The sequence below is a fragment of the Hemicordylus capensis genome, chromosome 8 (assembly GCF_027244095.1).
Source record: "Hemicordylus capensis ecotype Gifberg chromosome 8, rHemCap1.1.pri, whole genome shotgun sequence".
Taxonomy (NCBI): domain Eukaryota; kingdom Metazoa; phylum Chordata; class Lepidosauria; order Squamata; family Cordylidae; genus Hemicordylus; species Hemicordylus capensis.
In genome coordinates, this window is record NC_069664.1 from 19651363 (window position 1) to 19669730 (window position 18368).

The 18368-nt window shown below is 47.9% G+C and overlaps 1 protein-coding gene across 1 annotated transcript; it reads right to left on the bottom strand.

The window, feature by feature from the left end:
* Positions 1–2842: 2842 nt before the first annotated feature.
* On the bottom strand, positions 2843–15772 carry PANX3 (pannexin 3). Its single transcript, XM_053269988.1, has 5 exons — positions 15592–15772; positions 11630–11772; positions 10418–10632; positions 9041–9696; positions 2843–3752 (listed from the first exon to the last, which is right to left on the bottom strand). The coding sequence occupies exons 1-5, from the start codon at positions 15770–15772 to the stop codon at positions 3688–3690; spliced, it is 1260 nt and encodes a 419-aa protein (XP_053125963.1). The 3' UTR covers positions 2843–3687.
* Positions 15773–18368: the final 2596 nt, after the last annotated feature.

An 18368-nucleotide genomic window follows, 5' to 3' on the forward strand; every position in this document is an offset into this window, starting at 1 on the left:
GCTGGCCGTCCTTCCTTTTTCTAAAAAATCACCCAGTTCAGGCATCTTCGCCCCTTTCTGGGCCTATTCCCCAGCGCGGTGGCCATTTTGCTGGCTGCCACACCTGCACAGTGGGATCCTGTATGGCCGGGTCACGACCCTGCTGACCAGGAGAACAGCCCTATGTTCTTAACTTTGCTTTGGTGGCTGAAAGGCCTGTCTCGGGGTGTGTGTGTGTGTGTGTGTGTGTGTGTGTGTGTGTGTGTGTTTGACCTATAGGTCCCACTTGGTAACCCCAGGGGGTCAAAATGGCTTGCAATGGAATATCATCAAAGACTAGTGTGAGGAACAGAAATGACATGGTTTCCATATCCTGCCAGAATAGCACAGACAGAGCTTCATAGAATCGCAGCATTTTAGAACTGGAAGGGGCCTTAGAGGTCATTTAGTCCTGCCCTTGCTCAGGGCAGGCAGTGGCTTCAGCATCCCTGACCGATGTCTGGCTGTGCAGACTCTTTTTAACATTGGGCAGCCATTTGTCAGGGAGAGCCTACACTTGCCCTCCCCCCCCCCCAGTTAATATCCTTTAACCCCCTGCTAACTGAGCAAAGAGGTGTGTTTTAAATGGTGATTCTCTTTACTGAGCAGGGGGAGAGCAACTGGCCCTCTCCATCCCCAGCACAGCATCCCTCCAGTGGCTGCTGCTGGTGTTTATCTTATGTTTCTTCTCCCCCCCCCCCGATTGTGAGCCCTTTGGGGACAAGGAGCCATTTTTAAAAAAATTATATCTATGTAAACAGCTTTGGGGGCTTTTGTTGAAAAGCAGTAGATAAATATTTGTTGTTTTTGTATTTGTATCCTTTGATGCCTCCTTTCAGTCCCCCTCTGTTGAGGGATTCCAAGGCAAGGAAGTGGGGCTAAGTCAGGAAGAACTCACTCAGTCCTTAATGGGAGGCAAGTCTTCCTTTGCTGTTAGGTGCCAAGTGACACATTAACTGAGAGCGAGGAGGATTTGGTATTCAATGAGCATCTTCTCAAATTAGAAACCTCATATATTTGGCTGTCTTCCGAGCCAGGAGCATTGAAGTTTTTAAAATCTGGGGCATATTAAATGCCTTTTCATTTTCAACCATGCTCTTTTTGAAATCTAAAGGTAATACAAGCAAATGTGTGTTTGCATCCTCATCTCTAAATCCATGACCCTCTATCTGACCCAGGGCTGCTCAGCTTCGGCCCCCATGGCTGTTCTTGGACTACAACTCCCATAATCCCCAGCCACAGTGGCCAACAGCCAGGGATTATGGGAGTTGTAGGCCAACATCTGCAGGAAGGCTGAAATTGACAGAGGGTCACATAAACACAGCTCCAGGTTCCCTTGGATGGAACTGATTAACTAGAGCTGGTTCTGGAACAGCCTTGCTCACCCTTCTGGGTGATCTGTATCAGGAGCTGAAAGGGGTGGGTGTGGGTGGGTGAGTGGGTCTGCTGGGCTTCTCAGCAACTTTTGGTGCTATGGTATCCTTCTTGCTTGTCTAAGAAGGATGGGGCTTGGAAGTAATAAATCAGTTCACACAACCATTAATTGGGTAGGACAAGTATCCTTCTGGAACTGTGGACACTCCTGGTTTTTGATCGTGTGCTAACAAAAACCTAGGTAGAAGGAATAGGAGAGTGATTATTGAGAAAAGAGCTGGTCGGCTGGAGATGTCCTACCCAGCCCTGGAACCCAACATGTTAACAAGGTAGGAGGAAAAGCCATAACCCAGCTCCTGTCTCACAGATGATCACTGCCCTCTCCTCCTACCTTGCTAGTACACAATTGAAAATCGGGAGTACAGCACAGGATGTTTGTTCCCTAAGTAGGATGCTAGTTCTACCCAATTCACCATCTGGCAAACTGCCTGACTGTTTTACAGTTCTTCCTGGTAGAAAGATCCCAGGAGGAGGCCATGTGGCACATCTGCTTATAGCCTAGCCTTTGGCTGATGATATGCAACTCTATAAGCAGAAACCTACTAGTCTGGGATGAGCGAAAAGTGATGCAAAGTCCCGATGAGCAATGTACCAACATCGCTTAAGGAGTAAAAGATTTTTGTCTGGCTGATAAACTGAGCCAACGTTGCTTCATCCCTGTCTGTAACCACCTTTTCATCTTGAGCCAGGGAGGCCCTTTAATCAGTGTTTGGAATAAGTCGTGAGCTAACAAGCCAAGTGTGTGCCTGGTTCAGTCAATTTAGGATGAGGTTCCACTCCCTTAGGGTGGGGGGAGAATCGGTTTTGTAGTCTGGGGGTGCTCCTTGATCCAGAATAGGTTGCCATAATGTGTTTCATGGAGCTGCCTTTGAATACTGTCCAGAAATTCCAACAGGATCAACATGCTATGATGAAGCTTTTGATCAACCCCAGGTTTTTTTGGCATGAGGCATTATTTCCATGTTATATAATCTTCGCTGGCTGCTGATCTATTTCTGGGCCCAACTCAAAGACCTAGCTGTCTCCTTGACACTGAATCACCACATGAAATTCCATAATAGTTGTTAACCTAGACCATTAATTGGGTAGCTCATTAATTAATTCAATTAATCAGAAGCTCAGGAGACTCAGGGAATACAGTGTGCTTTGCGGCCATAGAAAATTTCTTGGAAACTATTCATTTATAAATAAGGTGTTATTTTTTAAATTTCATGATGTGCTTAGAATAGTGAATCTTGATTCACGAGACAGTAAAGCTGGCTGTGGACCAGAGCTGCCGGTGGAATCTATAGATTCATTTATGTCAAACTGGGTCAGAATGAACCAGCTTTCAACAGGATCCTCCTCATGTAAGAATTACCAAGCAAAACATGAGCCTTTCCTAAATGGATCAGTGTGAAATTAAATTTAATGGCGATCGACCGATCAGCAGAACTAATACAGGAAGAAGCATAAATGGGTAGTTTATAAGTTAAATTTTTAACACAGCTGAGGGTTGCTCTTCTTTCCTGGAAATAGTCCTATACTTAACCATCTTGTGGCAGAGATTAAACAGGTGGGTCAGGCTGGCCATGCCAGGAAAGCTGCACCTGTTGGATTTCTTCTGGTCAGACAGCTGTTAGAGGCACAGGAGGAAACCTGAACTGGCAGCTTTCAGCTTGCAAGATCATTAAGCCCAAAACACACGCACGGAGAAGGCATTTGCTTGCAACGAGTAGCCAGCAGATAAGAATGTTTGTAACACACTGGGGCTGTCCTCATGATCGTAAACAAGGTTAGAGAAGCACCCACCCTGGCTAGGAGAGCCGTCTGTGCTCCTGATTGGTGGACGTGTGTTTGCAAAGATCAGGAGAGGAGAGTGATTGTGTGGGAGCAGAATGTGGGTTGGCCGATCCTATCCTATCCAGCTCCCACTTCCCTCTTCCTCCCTTGATTTTTGCAAATACACAATCACCAATCAGGAGTACACAAGACCCTCTGACTCTGGCTGGGCACTCCTGCGACCCTGTTTAGGGTATTGAGAACAGCCCTATTAAATTCTACAGACTTGGGACCCAGAGGACAAGCACTTAGGATGGTGCAGTCGTACCACTGCGAATGTGATAAGGCCTGGAATCACGAGAAGTACACAGAGGCATTTGCTGTCACTGCATGGCTTAGGATGGGGATGTTGGCTGTCCTCTTCTGCACTCCAAGATGATTCCCCTATTCCATTTCCTTTGCTGGTCCATCAAGTCAATCATGGGTCGAAGAGGATACACCATTGGAATGGTCCTTCACTTCCAAGGCAGGTTTCATTTCTAGCCAGGGGGAAGAAAATCACAGGTGTTAAAATGTTGCTGTTATCTCAGGGGTGGCCAGTTGATGATGCTATTCCAAGTGGCAAGATGCTATTCCAAGTGGTGCAGCCAGAAGGCCTTGTGGTAGCGAGCATGGATTGTCCCCTTTGCTAAGCAGAGTCCACCCTGGTTTGCATTTGAATGGGAGACTACATGTGTGAGCACTGTAAGATAGTCCCCTCAGGGGAGGCGGCCACTCCGGGAAGAGCATCTGCATGCTTGCATGCAGAAGGTCCCAAGTTCCCTCCCTGGTTGGGAAAGACTCTTGCTTGCAGCCTTGGAGAAGCCACTGCCAATCTGTGTAGACAGTACTGAGCTAGATGGAGCAATGGGCTGACTCAGTATAGGGCAGCTTCCTATGTTCCTACAGGGTCTGCACCATGCCTGAGGATCAGGAAGGTTGATCGGCTACCCATGATATAAAAAGCTTAGAGTCCTGCCTAGAGTTATGAAGGCTCAATCAAAAAAAAAAAAAAAAAAACCCCAACCCCAGCTACATTTGGTGGGGAAATATTATGAGCGGTGTTCCTTGGAAGAGGGAACCCCAGATGTGGATGGGTTCAAAGAACACACCGAGTGAGGGAGAGAACAAAGAAGCCAGTTGGGAAATGAGCTCCAGAGGGCCACATGGGCACTTCTGGGTGCCTGCCCCCCCCCCACACACACGGCATGGCCGGTGCATGTGAAGGCCATTTGGGAGAGGGCAGAGGCGTTCTTACCCCTGGACCTCCGGGTTGAAGTCCAGGGCCCCAACAGCCCCAAGGGGCCCCCAAATCCTCTTTAGTCTGTCCTGGATGGCGTGGTCGCCTAGCTGAGCTTGATGATGCTTAATTTGCAGGGGAGGGGGGCCTCCAAAGCCTCTAGGTCCAGGCTCCAAAATTACCTAGGTGCACCTCTGGGAGAGGGGCAAAGTCGAGCCCACTCGAAACTGTCCAGTTCTGCCAAGTTTAGTCCAGACAGTTTGTTCCAGGCTTCCTCGGGTCAAGAGGCAATTGACCAGACCAACTTCTATTCCATTACCTTGAAGGAGAAAATGCACACACACCACACACCAGCAAGCTCCAGCAAAACTCTCCTGGGGCCAATTCCTGTCCTCAGGCAGCATTTGCTGTGCTGGCAGCAGAATCCTGCCTTCCCCCTGGCAGCCAATCAATATTTCAGGGCTCAAGCTTTTCAGCCAGGCTGTGTGTCACACCATAATGTTCACGAGAAATGCGGCAATCTCCCACTCAGCGCAGCTGCTGGGAGCAGTGAACGACGCAGCATATAGTTCTGGAAAGGGGGGTCTGCTGCCTGAGAAGAACTTGCTTCACAAGAGTCTTGCAGGAGGGGGAGAGCGCGAGGGCTGTGTGTGCTTTCCTCTTTTTTAATGCCTATGTGAAATTACGACTCCACTCTGCAGATCCAAATATGCAGCAGTGGGCTATATATGCATAATAGCCCTATTCACACATTACGTTCAACACTCATACAAACTAGCCCTATTCACATGTTATCTTCAACTCTCGTACAGTCTATGTTCAGTGTACACAGGCTGGTACAGATGTTCACATGCTGTGCTGAACACAGATACAGCAGGATGCTTCCTATCTCTCTCCTGCATTTTAGGGTGCCCGTACATAAATGTAAAGTTGTGCCACTGAGTGGGTGTCAACTCCTGGTGACTACAGAGCCGTGTGGTTGTCTTTGGTTTATGGGGTTTACCTTTGCCTCCTCCTGCACAGTATGAGATGATGCCTTTCAGCATCTTCCTCTATCGCTGCTGCCCGATACAGGTGTTTCCAATAGTCTGGGAATAGCATACCAGCGGGGATTTGAACCAGCAACCTCTGGCTTGCTAGGCAGGTCATTTCCCCGCTGAGCCATTAGGTGGGGCTTTGCTATGCTGTACTGAATGCAAATTCAATACAGAGCGACAGCTTGCTCCCTAGACAAGTTACTTCCCCACTGCGCCATTAGCTGGCTACCTGTAAATAGGGTCACTTTTAAAATGAATGCAGGTACAGCCATTCAAACAAAAACTTGTTTGACATTTGAATAGTCTTGAGAGCTGGTCTTATCGTAGCAGCAGGAATGATGGGGCAGCGGGGAAATGACTTGATTATCAAGCCAGAGGTTGCTGGTTCGAATCCCCACTGGTATGTTTCCCAGACTATGGGAAACACCTATATCGGGCAGCAGCAATATAGGAAGGTGCTGAAAGGCATCATCTCATACTGCGCAGGAGATGGCAATGGTAAACCCCTCCTGTATTCTACCAAATAAAACCACAGGGCTCTGTGGGCACCAGGAGTCGACACCGACTCTATGCACACTTTAAATTTTGGCATGAATTGTCACCCTTGTTAAGCAGGTTCCACCCTGGTTTGCATTTGAATGGGAGACTACATGTATGAGCACTGTAAGATATTCCCCTGAGGGGATGAGGAAGAATCTCTGGGAAGAGCACCTGCATACTTGGATGCAGAAGATTCCAAGTTCCCTCCCTGGCAGCATCTCCAGGTAAGACTGAGAGAGACTCTTGCCTGCAGCCTTGGAGAAGCCGCTGCCAGTCTGTGTGGACAATACTGAGCTAGATGGACCCATGGTCTGAGTCAGTAGAAGGCAGCTTCCTAGGTTCCTATGTACAACATAAGGGCTGAATAGGGCCAGTTATTTGCAAAGATCCTTGCACATTTGCTCTGGATCAGGTTATTGATACTACTGATACATGAAGTAGTATATCTTTAGAAAGCGGGGCGGAGGGGGGAACTGAGTCAATGTGGTGTAGCACTTTGTCCCTCCAGCTGCTGTTGGACTACCACTCCCATCGTCCCCAGCCACAGTAGGGAAGATGGGAGTTGTACTCTAACAAATAGCTGTATGGACAAAGTGGCTGAGTTCAAATTCCTGTTGAGCCACGGAACTCACTGGGCGACTCTGGGCCAGTCACTCCTCTCTCAGCCTAACCTACCTCACAGGGTTGTTGTGAGGCTAAACATAACCATGCACACCACTCTGGGCTCCGTGGAGGAAGAGTGGAGTATAAATGTAGTGGGTAAATAAAAATAAACTCCAAATAACTGAGAAACATTGCCTACACACAGCTCCTTTTCAGAAGAGCAACATCAGGTTTTCAAATGAGTGCTGGTGTGAATCCTTCTCCTTCTCTTCCCAGCAGGGGAAATCTATACAGTAGGCTTTGTCGCTTCCAGGGATCATGCTGTTACTCTTTCTTTTCCTGTGCCTAACCCTCAAGCTGTTCTAGCAAAGCAAAAACATCATAATCCAATCCCCCTTCCCCCTGGGGCTCCAGAAACGACAACCACCATATGGCTTTCTCTTCCAACCTTGGCTCTTGCCACGCAAAGGAAATTTCCAGCACTTTCCCCCAATACAGTCACACTGGGCTGCATTCACACAGAAGCCTCCCTTATACTCAACCTTTTAAAAAAACCAAACCCAGTAATTTATTATAAAGCCATTGGTATATAGACATATGCGGAAGGGTGTTTACACAGCCAAGCCCCTGAATAATTATTGTGGCTCAGGAGAACATCTCCAGGACCCAAAGCAGGGTTTCGTTCAAGCTGAAAGCGAGTGTATACGGTAGTTCAAAGTCAGAGAAGCCAACGCTCTGTGCTCAAAAACCAAAGGCTGCATGTGCTGGTTTTAGTCAAAGACCAGAAGACCAGATCAGGATCCAGATTCCCAAAGGACCACCTCTCTGATCATATAGACTTGCCTGCACACTTTGGATTTGTAGGGGAAACCCCCTTGCATGTGCAGCCTCCATCTGGGGAGGGCACGAGGGCACGTCTTCTTTGTAGTGGTAGGTAGTGTGGCAAGCGGTTCCGTATCTAGATTATGGAACCGCTTGCCACATTACATTCAGCTAACCCCCTGTTTACACTGCATGTCCCTGAATCCAAGAGTACTCCCCCTCCCTCACAAGTTCTTTGCTGTTAGAAATTGTAGGGGGTTGTCTTAAATTCAGAGTCTTCTTCCTTTGGGGATAAATGCAAGTATAATCTGGATTTAATCTGGATTTTTGAAGGGGGTTATCTTAAATTCAGAGTCATTTTCTATTTGGGTAAATACCGAGCTAAGGGAAAAACCGCTGAGCCTGGGTTTGGGGTGTGAGTATGCCCAGAAACTGGGCTAATTGATTGTGTAGGGGTGCTGCGTGGCTCCATGTGGCACCTACGCACGAGTAGCCCCCTGGCCAGTGCCAGGAGGATCCCTATAATGCGCCGCGCTCCTGCGTGGTGCATTAAAGGAATTCCGGGGGCTAGGAATATGCATCCCAGCCGCCAACCCTCCATGCAGCCAGCAGAAGCTGGCAATCATCTGGTCAGGAGATCTGTGCAACCAGGAAGGAGTCCTCAATCGTCTGCCGGAGAGGTGAGCATCTTAACACTTCTCCTGCAGATTGAAGCCCTTTCTCTGTGATCGTGAGAAAGGGCTCTATGACTTCAGGTGCTTAGCAGAAATTTTTGTTGCTGAAGGATGCTTCCCAATAGCGTGTCTACACTTCTTATTCACAGTGTCATCAGTTGCCTGTGGATTCCAGCTATTTGCCATTCGTAGGGGCGGGCCTTCCATGAGGCGAGGTAAGGCAGTCTGCCTCAGGCAGCAGATTACTAGGGTGCCGGCAAGATCCCCCCCCCGCCTTTTTTCTCTTTCGAGAAAAAAGGTACATGCAGCATTAGGCTTGGTTTTACAGACGCCCGCTCCTTATTCAGCATCATTGTCAATGTGCTTGGCGCTCTACAGAGAGAAGTGGCAGAAACAGGGCATGTCCACTCTCTGAATGGGTTTGCAACCTAGATTTCAATAGAAGGGGAGGCAAAAAAAGAAGCAAGGGTGCAGGGAGAAGGTGGGAGGAGGAGGAGAGAGGCCTGGATAAAAAGACATGGCCATGAGCAAGTGTCAGATTGCAGCCATCATCCATGAAAGTGGGGTAGCTTTGCTCTAGGAAGGAACATAGGAAGCTGCTGCCTACTGAGTCAGACCATTGGTCCATCTGAATCAGTATTGTCTACTCTGACCGGCAGCAGCTCTTCAGGGCTTCAGGCAGGAATTTTTCTCAGCCCTACTTGGAAATGCCAGGAAGTGAACCTGGGACCTTCTGCATGCTAAGCAGAAACTCCACCACTGAACCACAACCCCCTCCATTCTCTTGCTTGCTTGTGCTACTGTGCTGGCCTCATCTGATGCCCTACCACTGAGTCCCATCCCCATCCCCCTGTTCCTCCAGGACCACTTACCGATGCACTCACTGTTGGCATGAGGGGGGTTTCTGTCAGTGCAGGGGTGGGATTTCGGCTTGGCCATCTCCAGGCCGGCAAGGAGAGTCATGAAATCCACCACCGTGTCAATGTTCTCCTTGTCGGCGGTCACATCCCTCAGCGTGCACAGGACGCTCAGCCTGCTGAAGGACTTGACTTCGGAGATGTTGGCCCACAGGAAGAGCAGGATGATGTTGAGGTCGTTCAGAGGGCAGATCAGCATCTTTCTGCTCAGGAGGTCGAAAGCGGGCAGCATTTCGTAGATGGACAGGAGCCGCGTGTCCCACAGGCAGAGCTTGAGCATGTGGTAGACAGTGACCGGCCCCAGGAGAACATAGACCCCACCAAGGCAGATGCTGGCCAGCTGGAAGATGGAGGAGGACACCAGCTTGCATGAGATGGAACCGGGGATGTGAGGCTCACCCTGGAGGAGCCCCGCCTTGATGGAACAGCTGAACTCGTCTTGGAAGAAGACACTCCCATGGTAGTAGACCAAGTAGAGACAAGTGGTGGCGAGGAGGAAGAGGAGGAGGAGGTTCCTCAGCAGGTAGATGCCGACGAGGTAACAGGAGCGTTGTTTGCAGGAGAGGTACCTCTCCAGGAGAGGAAACTCAAAATAGCGCTCCCGGCGAGCCCTTGGTGGGGAAGAAACAAGGGCGTCACTTAATTTAGTTTATTTTGGTCAATGACCAGTAATACAATACAACATAACACCAGAGAAGAGAACACAAGATAATCTCTTCAACCAAGCTTTCTCAGCTTTTAAAAGCCTGTTTTTAAATTGTTTTGGCTATTTAATTGTTGTTTTATGATGTTTTAATTGTTAATTATTATTTTGTGCGGTTTTATAATTTCTGTTTTGTTTTAATTGTTAATTGATTTTAATGGTGTTTTAATGTAAACCGCCCTGAGCCTTTTGGAAGGGTGGTATAAAAAATTTAAGAAAGAAAGAAAGAAAGAAAGAAAGAAAGAAAGAAAGAAAGAAAGAAAGAAAGAAACCCAAGGTAACCCAACCAGCTATAATCAACTACACATAACTAACCACTGTAACCCCAAACTCAATAACTTACACAGGAAGCTGCCTTATACCAAATCACACCAGTGGTACATCTAGCTCCATATTGTCCACCCAGACTGGCAGCGGCTTCTCCAAGATTGCAGGCAGGAACCTCTCTCAGCCCTATCTTGGAGATGCTGCCAGGGAGGGAACTTGGAACCTCCTGTATGCAAGCAGAACCTGCAGTTTATTGGTCCCCCACACCCCGTAAACCACCAGGACACTTTTTTTTGGCAGTACAAGTGGGGGGAGGGGGGAGATATATATATATATTAGCACAACTCTCTATTTGAGCTTACTCGTCATACTCCTCCCACAATTCCTCAGGGTCAGTCCCGCTTTGCTGAAGTTTCACCATGTGCTGCACCAGGCGGATGGAACGGTTGTAGGATTTGTCCAGCTCATCAATGATGAAGAACAGGTCACAGTTCAGCGACGGGGCAGCGGCATATCTCCAGAGCAGATAGGGCAGGTACATGGCAACAGCAATCACCAACAAGGAATATGGAAAAACCTTGAGAAAAAAACACAGTAGGAAGGAGAGGAGAGGAGAGCTGGTCTTGTGGTAGCAAGCATGACTTGTCCCCTCAGCTAAGCAGGGTCCACCCTGGGTGCATATGAATGGGAGACTTGAAGTGTGAGCACCGCAAGATACTCCCTCAGGGGATGGAGCCGCTCTGGGAAGAGCAGAAGGTTCCAAGTTCCCTCCCTGGCAGCATCTCCAAGATAGGGCTGAGAGAGACTCCTGCCTGCAACCTTGGAGAATCTGCTGCCAGTCTGTGAAGACAATACTGAGCTAGATAGACTAATGGTCTGACTCAGTATATGGCAGCTTCCTATGTTCCTATGGATTGGAACTGAGGCTACTGCAGTGAGAAGCTTAAACTTTTAATTAGATTTGTATTGTTTATATTCCAGTTTAATATTTGTATTGTTTTGAGTGTTTAATAATTTTGTATTGTGTTTAAATTTATTGTGAACTGCCTTGAGATTATTTTAATGAAAGGTGGAATATAAACCTAACAATCATTCAACCGATCAAATAAACAAACAAATCTGCTGAACATTGTACTGAGAAAAAAAAAAGAGTATATAGAAGTGACATCGATCATCTTTGTGACATTGACCATCCATAGAAACATAGGAAGCTTCCTTCTACGGAGTCAGACCCATGGTCCATCTATCTCAGTTCCTTGCCCCATGACAAGGGGGGTCAGCCCCCTTTCAAAACAGACCCTTGCACGCTTCAAATGTGGTGCCATGGGTAGGTAGGAGAGAAAGTCACTAGGAGCTTCTTCTCTCCTTGAGCTTCTTGCAAGCTTTACGAGGAGTATGAGCAGAGGCATTCCTTGCAAAACTTGTAAAAAAAGGAAAATCAGATGGGTCCCAAAGAGATGCTTTGATGGTGGTAAAGGTGAGGCATCCCTACCCTGCTGATGCCCCACTGATCTGGTGCCTGAGGGAACTGCCTCACCTTGCCCACGAAAGGACCGCCCTCCCCACCTTGATACCTTAAGCACCCAAAGGGGTTTGGCTCTCACGTCGCCATCAGTGCCGGCTTCGTAGTGAAGCAAGGAATCCCAACACACGGCGTCAACGTAGGCAGCTTGCTTTGCTGTGAAGTTGTCCGGAGAGAAGCAGCTGATCTGGGAGCCTAGAAGGGAAGGCAAGAAGGAAAAGCAGCCATTAGCTCACCAGCTCTGCTCTGTCAAGACAGAGCAATTCTCCACGGCAGCTCAGACGGAAACACAGGCAAGCTGATGGTCTTCCTGGGCAATGGACAAGACAGCTCCTGATCCTGGAGCTTTCGAAGCAAATATTCCCAGTCATGCTGCTTCAGAGCTCTTAACTGCAACTACAATGGCCCTGTGATGTCTCCCTTGGACTACGCCAGTGTTCTCCGTAACCGGGATTCCCAGATAAGGGACCTATAAGGACCCATTCCCATCCCCATCTATAAGGAGCCGGTCTATAAGGCGTTATAAGGCCATGCTTATAAGGCATGGGGGTAGGCATTCAAGTATGTGGCATTCTAAGGCATTCAACTATGGCTGAATGGCCGTTTGGAGTCAGAGGTCATCCTGGACCCAGGCCATGCTTATAAGGCAGCTATAAGTTGTTGCACCCCATCTATAAGGACCTATTCCCATCCCCACGGACTACAACTCCCAGCACCCCCAGCTGCAATGGTCATGGGAGTTGTAATCAACAATGTATGGGAATTCCCTGTTGGGGAGAACACTGGCTGTTGTCACATGAAGGTCCTTGGGAAGGACTCGATGTCTGGATAAAACAAACCAGTCAATAACTTCTGTCTGGCTGTGTAAACAATAATAAAAATAATAATATTATTATTTTCAATAGAAATGTTCTCAGTGCAGTTTACAAAGAAAATAATAATATGAAGAATGTTGTCCCCTGTCCCCAAAGGGCTCACCTTTTAAAAAGAAACACAAGGGAGAGACCACCAGCAGCCACTGCAGGGCTGCCGTGCTGGGGCTGGATAAGGCCAGTTGCTCACCCCCTGATAACTATATGAGTATTGCCACTTGAAAAAAGGTACCTTTTTACTCAGTTAGCAATATGGACCCTGAGGTATAGGTGTATCTCTAAGGTATCCTACTGATGTCCTACATGGAGCCTTCATTCCATCTACACACAATCATCTAGGCATTGCTGGATGACGACAAGTGGAAGGACTGAGCTACACTAAGTTTAAAAGGCCCCATAAAACAAAACAAAAAATATTATTCTAATGAAAAGGACAGTGAACATAACAATAACAATGCTTTATTCTTACTTGGCAAAGATGCAACAAAAAACCAATAATCTAACAAGAATGGTTATCTTGCAAGAAGCCTATTTGCATTAGAAATGCCGTTAAATAAAATTCATTATGTAAAACTTGAAAATTAGTCATTAAAAAAAAAATTAAAATCAGAGGCTCTGAGCATGGGTGAGGAAACTTGGCCTTCCAGCTGTAGTTGGGAACTACAACTCCCATCTTCCCTGCAGTTACAATAAATTGTGGCTGGGGTTGATGGGAGTTGTAGTTCAACACACTTGGAGGGCCAGGTTTGCTCCTCCTTGCTCTAAGCTGTAGCTTATTTAGCTTGTGCCCAAGTCCAGCACTGCAACTAAGTAGGTTTCCCCTGATTTCCTGGACCTTCATCTCCTTCCTCCAGATGCCCGCCCACAAAGCGGCACTCCACAGTCTGCAAAGTGCTACACACACACTGTTGGTGCTGTAGACATACCAGCACGAATACTAACCTATTTTGGCTGTGTACTAGGAGCTGTCCGAAACCCCAAGGGTTACCCTACGGATCAGGGCCAGCCAGAGAAAAATGTTGTGCTGGTTTCCTCAGGACCCACCCAACCTCACACAGGCATTTTCTCTCTAGAAATACATTTCTGAGGCGGGCTGATAATTGCAGCTATGCAACCTCCGCTCCATTAAATCAGACACAGGCAAAACCACACACAGATTGGCATGTTCCCTGCCCACATGGTTACAGACCAGCAAAGACAGTGGAGATATTAACGGACATTGGTGCATCATCTGCTTCCTCTAGAAAGGAGGAGAGCTGGTCTTGTGGTTGGTTGGTTGATCGATTGACTAAGATCCGTCAAGTCGGTGTCTACTCTTCGCGACCGCATAGATAGGTTCTTTCCAGGACGACCCGTCTTCAACTTGGCCTTTAAGGTCTCTCAGTGGTAGCAAACATGAATTATTCCCTTTGCCAAGCATGGGTTGCCCTGGCTTGCATTTGAATGGGAAACGACATGTTTGAGCACTGTAAGATATCCCGCTTAGGGATTGGGGCTGCTCTGGGCAGAGTACCTGCATGCTTGCATGCAGAAGGTCCCAGGTTCCCTCCCTGGCAACACCCTAAGATAGGAGTGGGAGAGACTCCTGCCTGTAACCTTGGAGAAGCTGCTGCCAGTATGTGTAGACAATACGGAGCTAGATGGACCGAGGGTCTGACCTGGTATATGGCAGCTTCCTAGGCACTCTGGGTCTCATAGGAACATAGGAGGCTGCCATATACTGAGTCAGGCCATTGGTCTATCTAGCTCAGTATTGTCTACACAGACTGGCAGCAGCTTCTCCAAGGTTGCAGGCAGGAATCTCTCTCAGCCCCGTCTTGTGGGTGTTGCTAGGGAGGGAACTTGGAACCTTCTGCATGCAAACATGCAGGTACTCTTCCCAGACTGGCCCCAGCCCCTAAGGGGAATATCTTATACACAGATGTAGTCTTCCATTCAAATGCAAACCAGGGCAGACCCTGCTTAGCAAAGGAGACAATTCATGCTTGCTACCGCCAGATCAGCTCTCCTTTCTTAATGATCCAGAACAGAGTGTAACATCTCTACAGTACTGTGTTATCCTATATCTGCAGTAGTGTATTATCATCAAAGTCACAGTTGCCACCTCCAATCATGCTGCTTTTCAAGATAAACTATTTTTTAAAAAAATTATTTATTTTTACATGTATATCCCACTCTTCCTCCAAGGAGCCCAGAGCAGCATACATGGTGATGTTTATCCTCACCTCAACCCTGTGAAGTAGGTTAGGCTGAGAGATAAGGAATTGGTCCAGAATTATCCAGTGAGTTGCATGGCTGAGCAGCGATTTGAACTCAGGTCTCCCCAGTCCTAGTCCAACACTCTAACCACTACACCACGTTAACTTTCTTACAATACCTATATACCACCTCGGAGTCTTCAGAGGAAAGGCACTGTTATATGAATTATTAAGTCAATATATAAAATCAGCAATCAGGGAGTCAGAACCAAAATCTATGCCAGGGATTCCATTGCCCACTACAGACTAGGGGCTCTTTCTCCTGACCCTAAACAGGGGAGGGGGAGTGCCCAGTCAGGGCAGAAGAACTGTGCACAGCCCTGGGGTCGTGTGTTTGCAAAGATCATGGGAGGAGGGATGAATGGGAGACTCAGGGGATGGAGCCACTCTGGGAAGAGCATCTATGTTCAACATTCCCTCCCTGGCAGCATCTCCAAGATGGGGCTGAGAGAGTTTCCTGCCTGCAACCTTGGAGAGACTGCTGCGAGTCTGGGTAGGCAATACTGAGCGAGATGGACCAAGGGTCTGACTCAGTATATGGCAGCTTCCTATGAGGAGGAGAGAGTGATTGTGTGGGAGCTGGGAGCTGGGTAGGACAGCTTTTTAATCTACTGTCAATAAAATGCTGGGGTCAACATGTGGGTTGACTGTCTGACTCAACATCCAGCTCCTACATAATCACTCTCCCCTCACCCTACCCTCATCTTTGCAGACGCACGACTACCGATTAGGAGCGGGCACTCCTCTGACCCCATTTAGGGTCATGAGAACGAGCCCATTGTCTAAACAGGCCTATGGAAGCCAGGTTGAAAAAATGGACGGTTTCGTTTCGCCAGAACCCCATAACCAACAGAGGGATCGACAACACAAATAAATGAACGTACCAGTGGAAAATTCCCGGGCAAACGCCAGGGACACCAAGAAGAGGGGCAGCCCCACGGTGACAAACTTCACAATGCGGTCGCACGACAGTTCCAAGCGGAGCCCTTTCGCCCTGGAGCGGTTCGGATCCGGCAGCAGAGCATCCGAGAGCATGTACTCGCCCGCGGTGTGCGCGATGGACATGATTCCTTTCGGAGGGAGCCAGGCGAGTGGAGAAAGCGGCGGCTGCTATGGCCGTTAGTAGCTCTCCCAGAGCACTGAGGGAAGAGCCGACTCGTCCGGGGTGCCTGATAAAACTGAAAGCTTTCTTTGCAGAGGATGAGCAACCAGGCGGTTGTCAATGACAGCCTTGGCTGTTTGCGAGACCAAATGGTAATTACAAGGCAACGCGTTCCCCACTGGGCCATAACTAGCCCTGGGTCCCGAAATAGAGCAACAGGCAGGGGAGCATTGTGATTGCTGGGCCGGGGACACCACATTCCTCAGCCTGCCACAGGCATAGCATGGTAAGGCTGGGCCCTTGTGGTTTTACGTCCCTCTATCATAACCAGCTGTATTTCAAGCAGCCCTTTGTAGGGCTGTGGCTTGGTTTTCACGTCCAGGAACACACAGGCACTTCTGGGCCGGGATAGTTTTCTGAGCCGAGGGCGGGGTGCGAGAATGCGGCTCAGATGTGACACTTGCAGGCAGATTCTTTTTAGCCGTGCCAAGTGATGTGATTTTGCACACTTGCTCTCAGGATCTGTTTCAGGGCTTTCAAGAATGCCAAATTCACTATGTTTAACCCTGGTACGGGTGTGTCTCTTGTACACAGGAACAAATCTGTACATGTGTTTTGTCAAACACAGCTACAGTACAGGGGAGGAAAGCTGGTCTTGCAGTAGTGAATATGAATTGTCTCCTTTGCTAAGCAGGTATGTCCTGGTTTGCATTTGGATGGGTGACTACATGTGAGTGCTGTTTGCTGGAAGGTATTCCCCTTAGGGCAGTGATTCCCAACCTGTGGTCCTCCAGATGTTGCCAAACTGTAACTCCCATCATACCCAATCACAATAAATTGTAGCTGGGGATGATGGGAGTTGTAGTTCCCAACCTGTAGCCCTCTAGATGTTGCCAAATCTTTGCCTTAGAGCATGGTGGTCATAGCTCAGAGGTAGAGCATCTGCTTGCACGCAGAAGGTCCCAGGTTCGCTTCCTGGCAACATCTCCAGGTAGGGCTGGGAGAGATTCCTTCCTGAAACCTTGGAGAGCTGCTGCCAGTCTGTGTAGACAATCCTGAGCTAGGTCGGCCAAGGGTCTCTGACTCAGTATAAGACAGCTTCCTATGTAGATTCCTACATTCCTAGCAGTCCACTTCTGATCTGTACCACACATTTGAGGGTTCTGCACGCAGGTTCTCTTTTAAAATGAATGCAAGCATTCACACAAATGGTCAATCACATGTAAATACATCTGTACATTTGAAGAACGTAATGTCTGAAAAGGGCTTAGGGCTCTACTCTTCACTAATAAACCCAACACCAGGAGATGGGATGAGAGTTCAGAGGCCCAGAGGAAAAAAGGATATTGCTTGTTGCATCTGAACCAAGCAAACTGGCTTATTTTAGGCAGTTCCTGAATAAACCAGGATCTGAAGCTGGGATTGTTCTGAAAATCTGGCTTGAATCCCTCAGTTCAGACATAATGAGCAACCCTGGCTTGTTCCAAGCCAGAACTGAAGTAGCAAAGCCAAGCTTCAGTCCTGGCTTCACATTAACCAGCCCATTAACAAATGCTCTGCTACATCCTCCCCTCTTCAAATACTCCCACAAATGGAATATCCTCCCTCTTGCTATAGAAATGCTTTACACTATAGGGCATGGACTGCAGTGTTGCCTTGGCTTTTAAAGTGAAAGTCGAGATGTTTCATTTTACAGTGCTCAAGATGTTGTAATATGGGTAGCAATGTCAGCACAATGGCTCATGGGAACAGACTGTAACTGCTGGCACTCAGCTACTTACCCCTGTCTTGGAAAACTGAAGACAGTTGCTGACCAGACCAAATACTCTTCTTGGGACTCTGAGCTAGATCTGTACAATCTGTAAAATGTTCTCCATCGGTTATGAAAACAGACAGCCGTGGGGCTTGTCCATTCCATTCTGCCGCTGCTTCATCTAGACAGGCCTTGCCAAAAATGCCAAATTTCGCAGGCATCACTATGCAAGTCTAGAAAAATCTCGAACAACAGAAAGCAGGCAGGATGGAATTTTATTTTGTGGCTGTGTGTGCTTTACTACAGGTTATAGTTTAGGGTGGGGGGAGGGAGATGAGACTCAATAACCAGAGAATAGTACAGCAGTGTGTCTACTTGTTGCATTGCAGGGGTGGTGGTGAAGAGTGGCCTTACATCCAGTGTTTAGTTTAACTGTTCTGCAAAGTAGTGGATTCACTCGTAATGTAGCACACTTCTCACCCCGCCCCCTCCTTTTGGTGGTATGTACATGCTGCAGGGACTACAAATTAGTCAGTCAATTGCGGCTCTCCACAGTTTACACACGTTTAAAAACAGAACAGGCAAGTGTGGCATTTGAAATACTGGGCATAATGTTTTACAAGCTTATGCCTCCTTTTTTGCAACCTGAGAAGTGGCACTAAGAGTGGGGACACAGCGCCTTTGCTTCTGAATTCAGGTTGTGAGCAGAAAGATCAGGAAAACTGAGTGAAGCCATTTGGCCTTATGGGTACATTAGAGTATCACAGCTTTCAACACTGCACTCAAGAGACACAATTAGCTTGTGA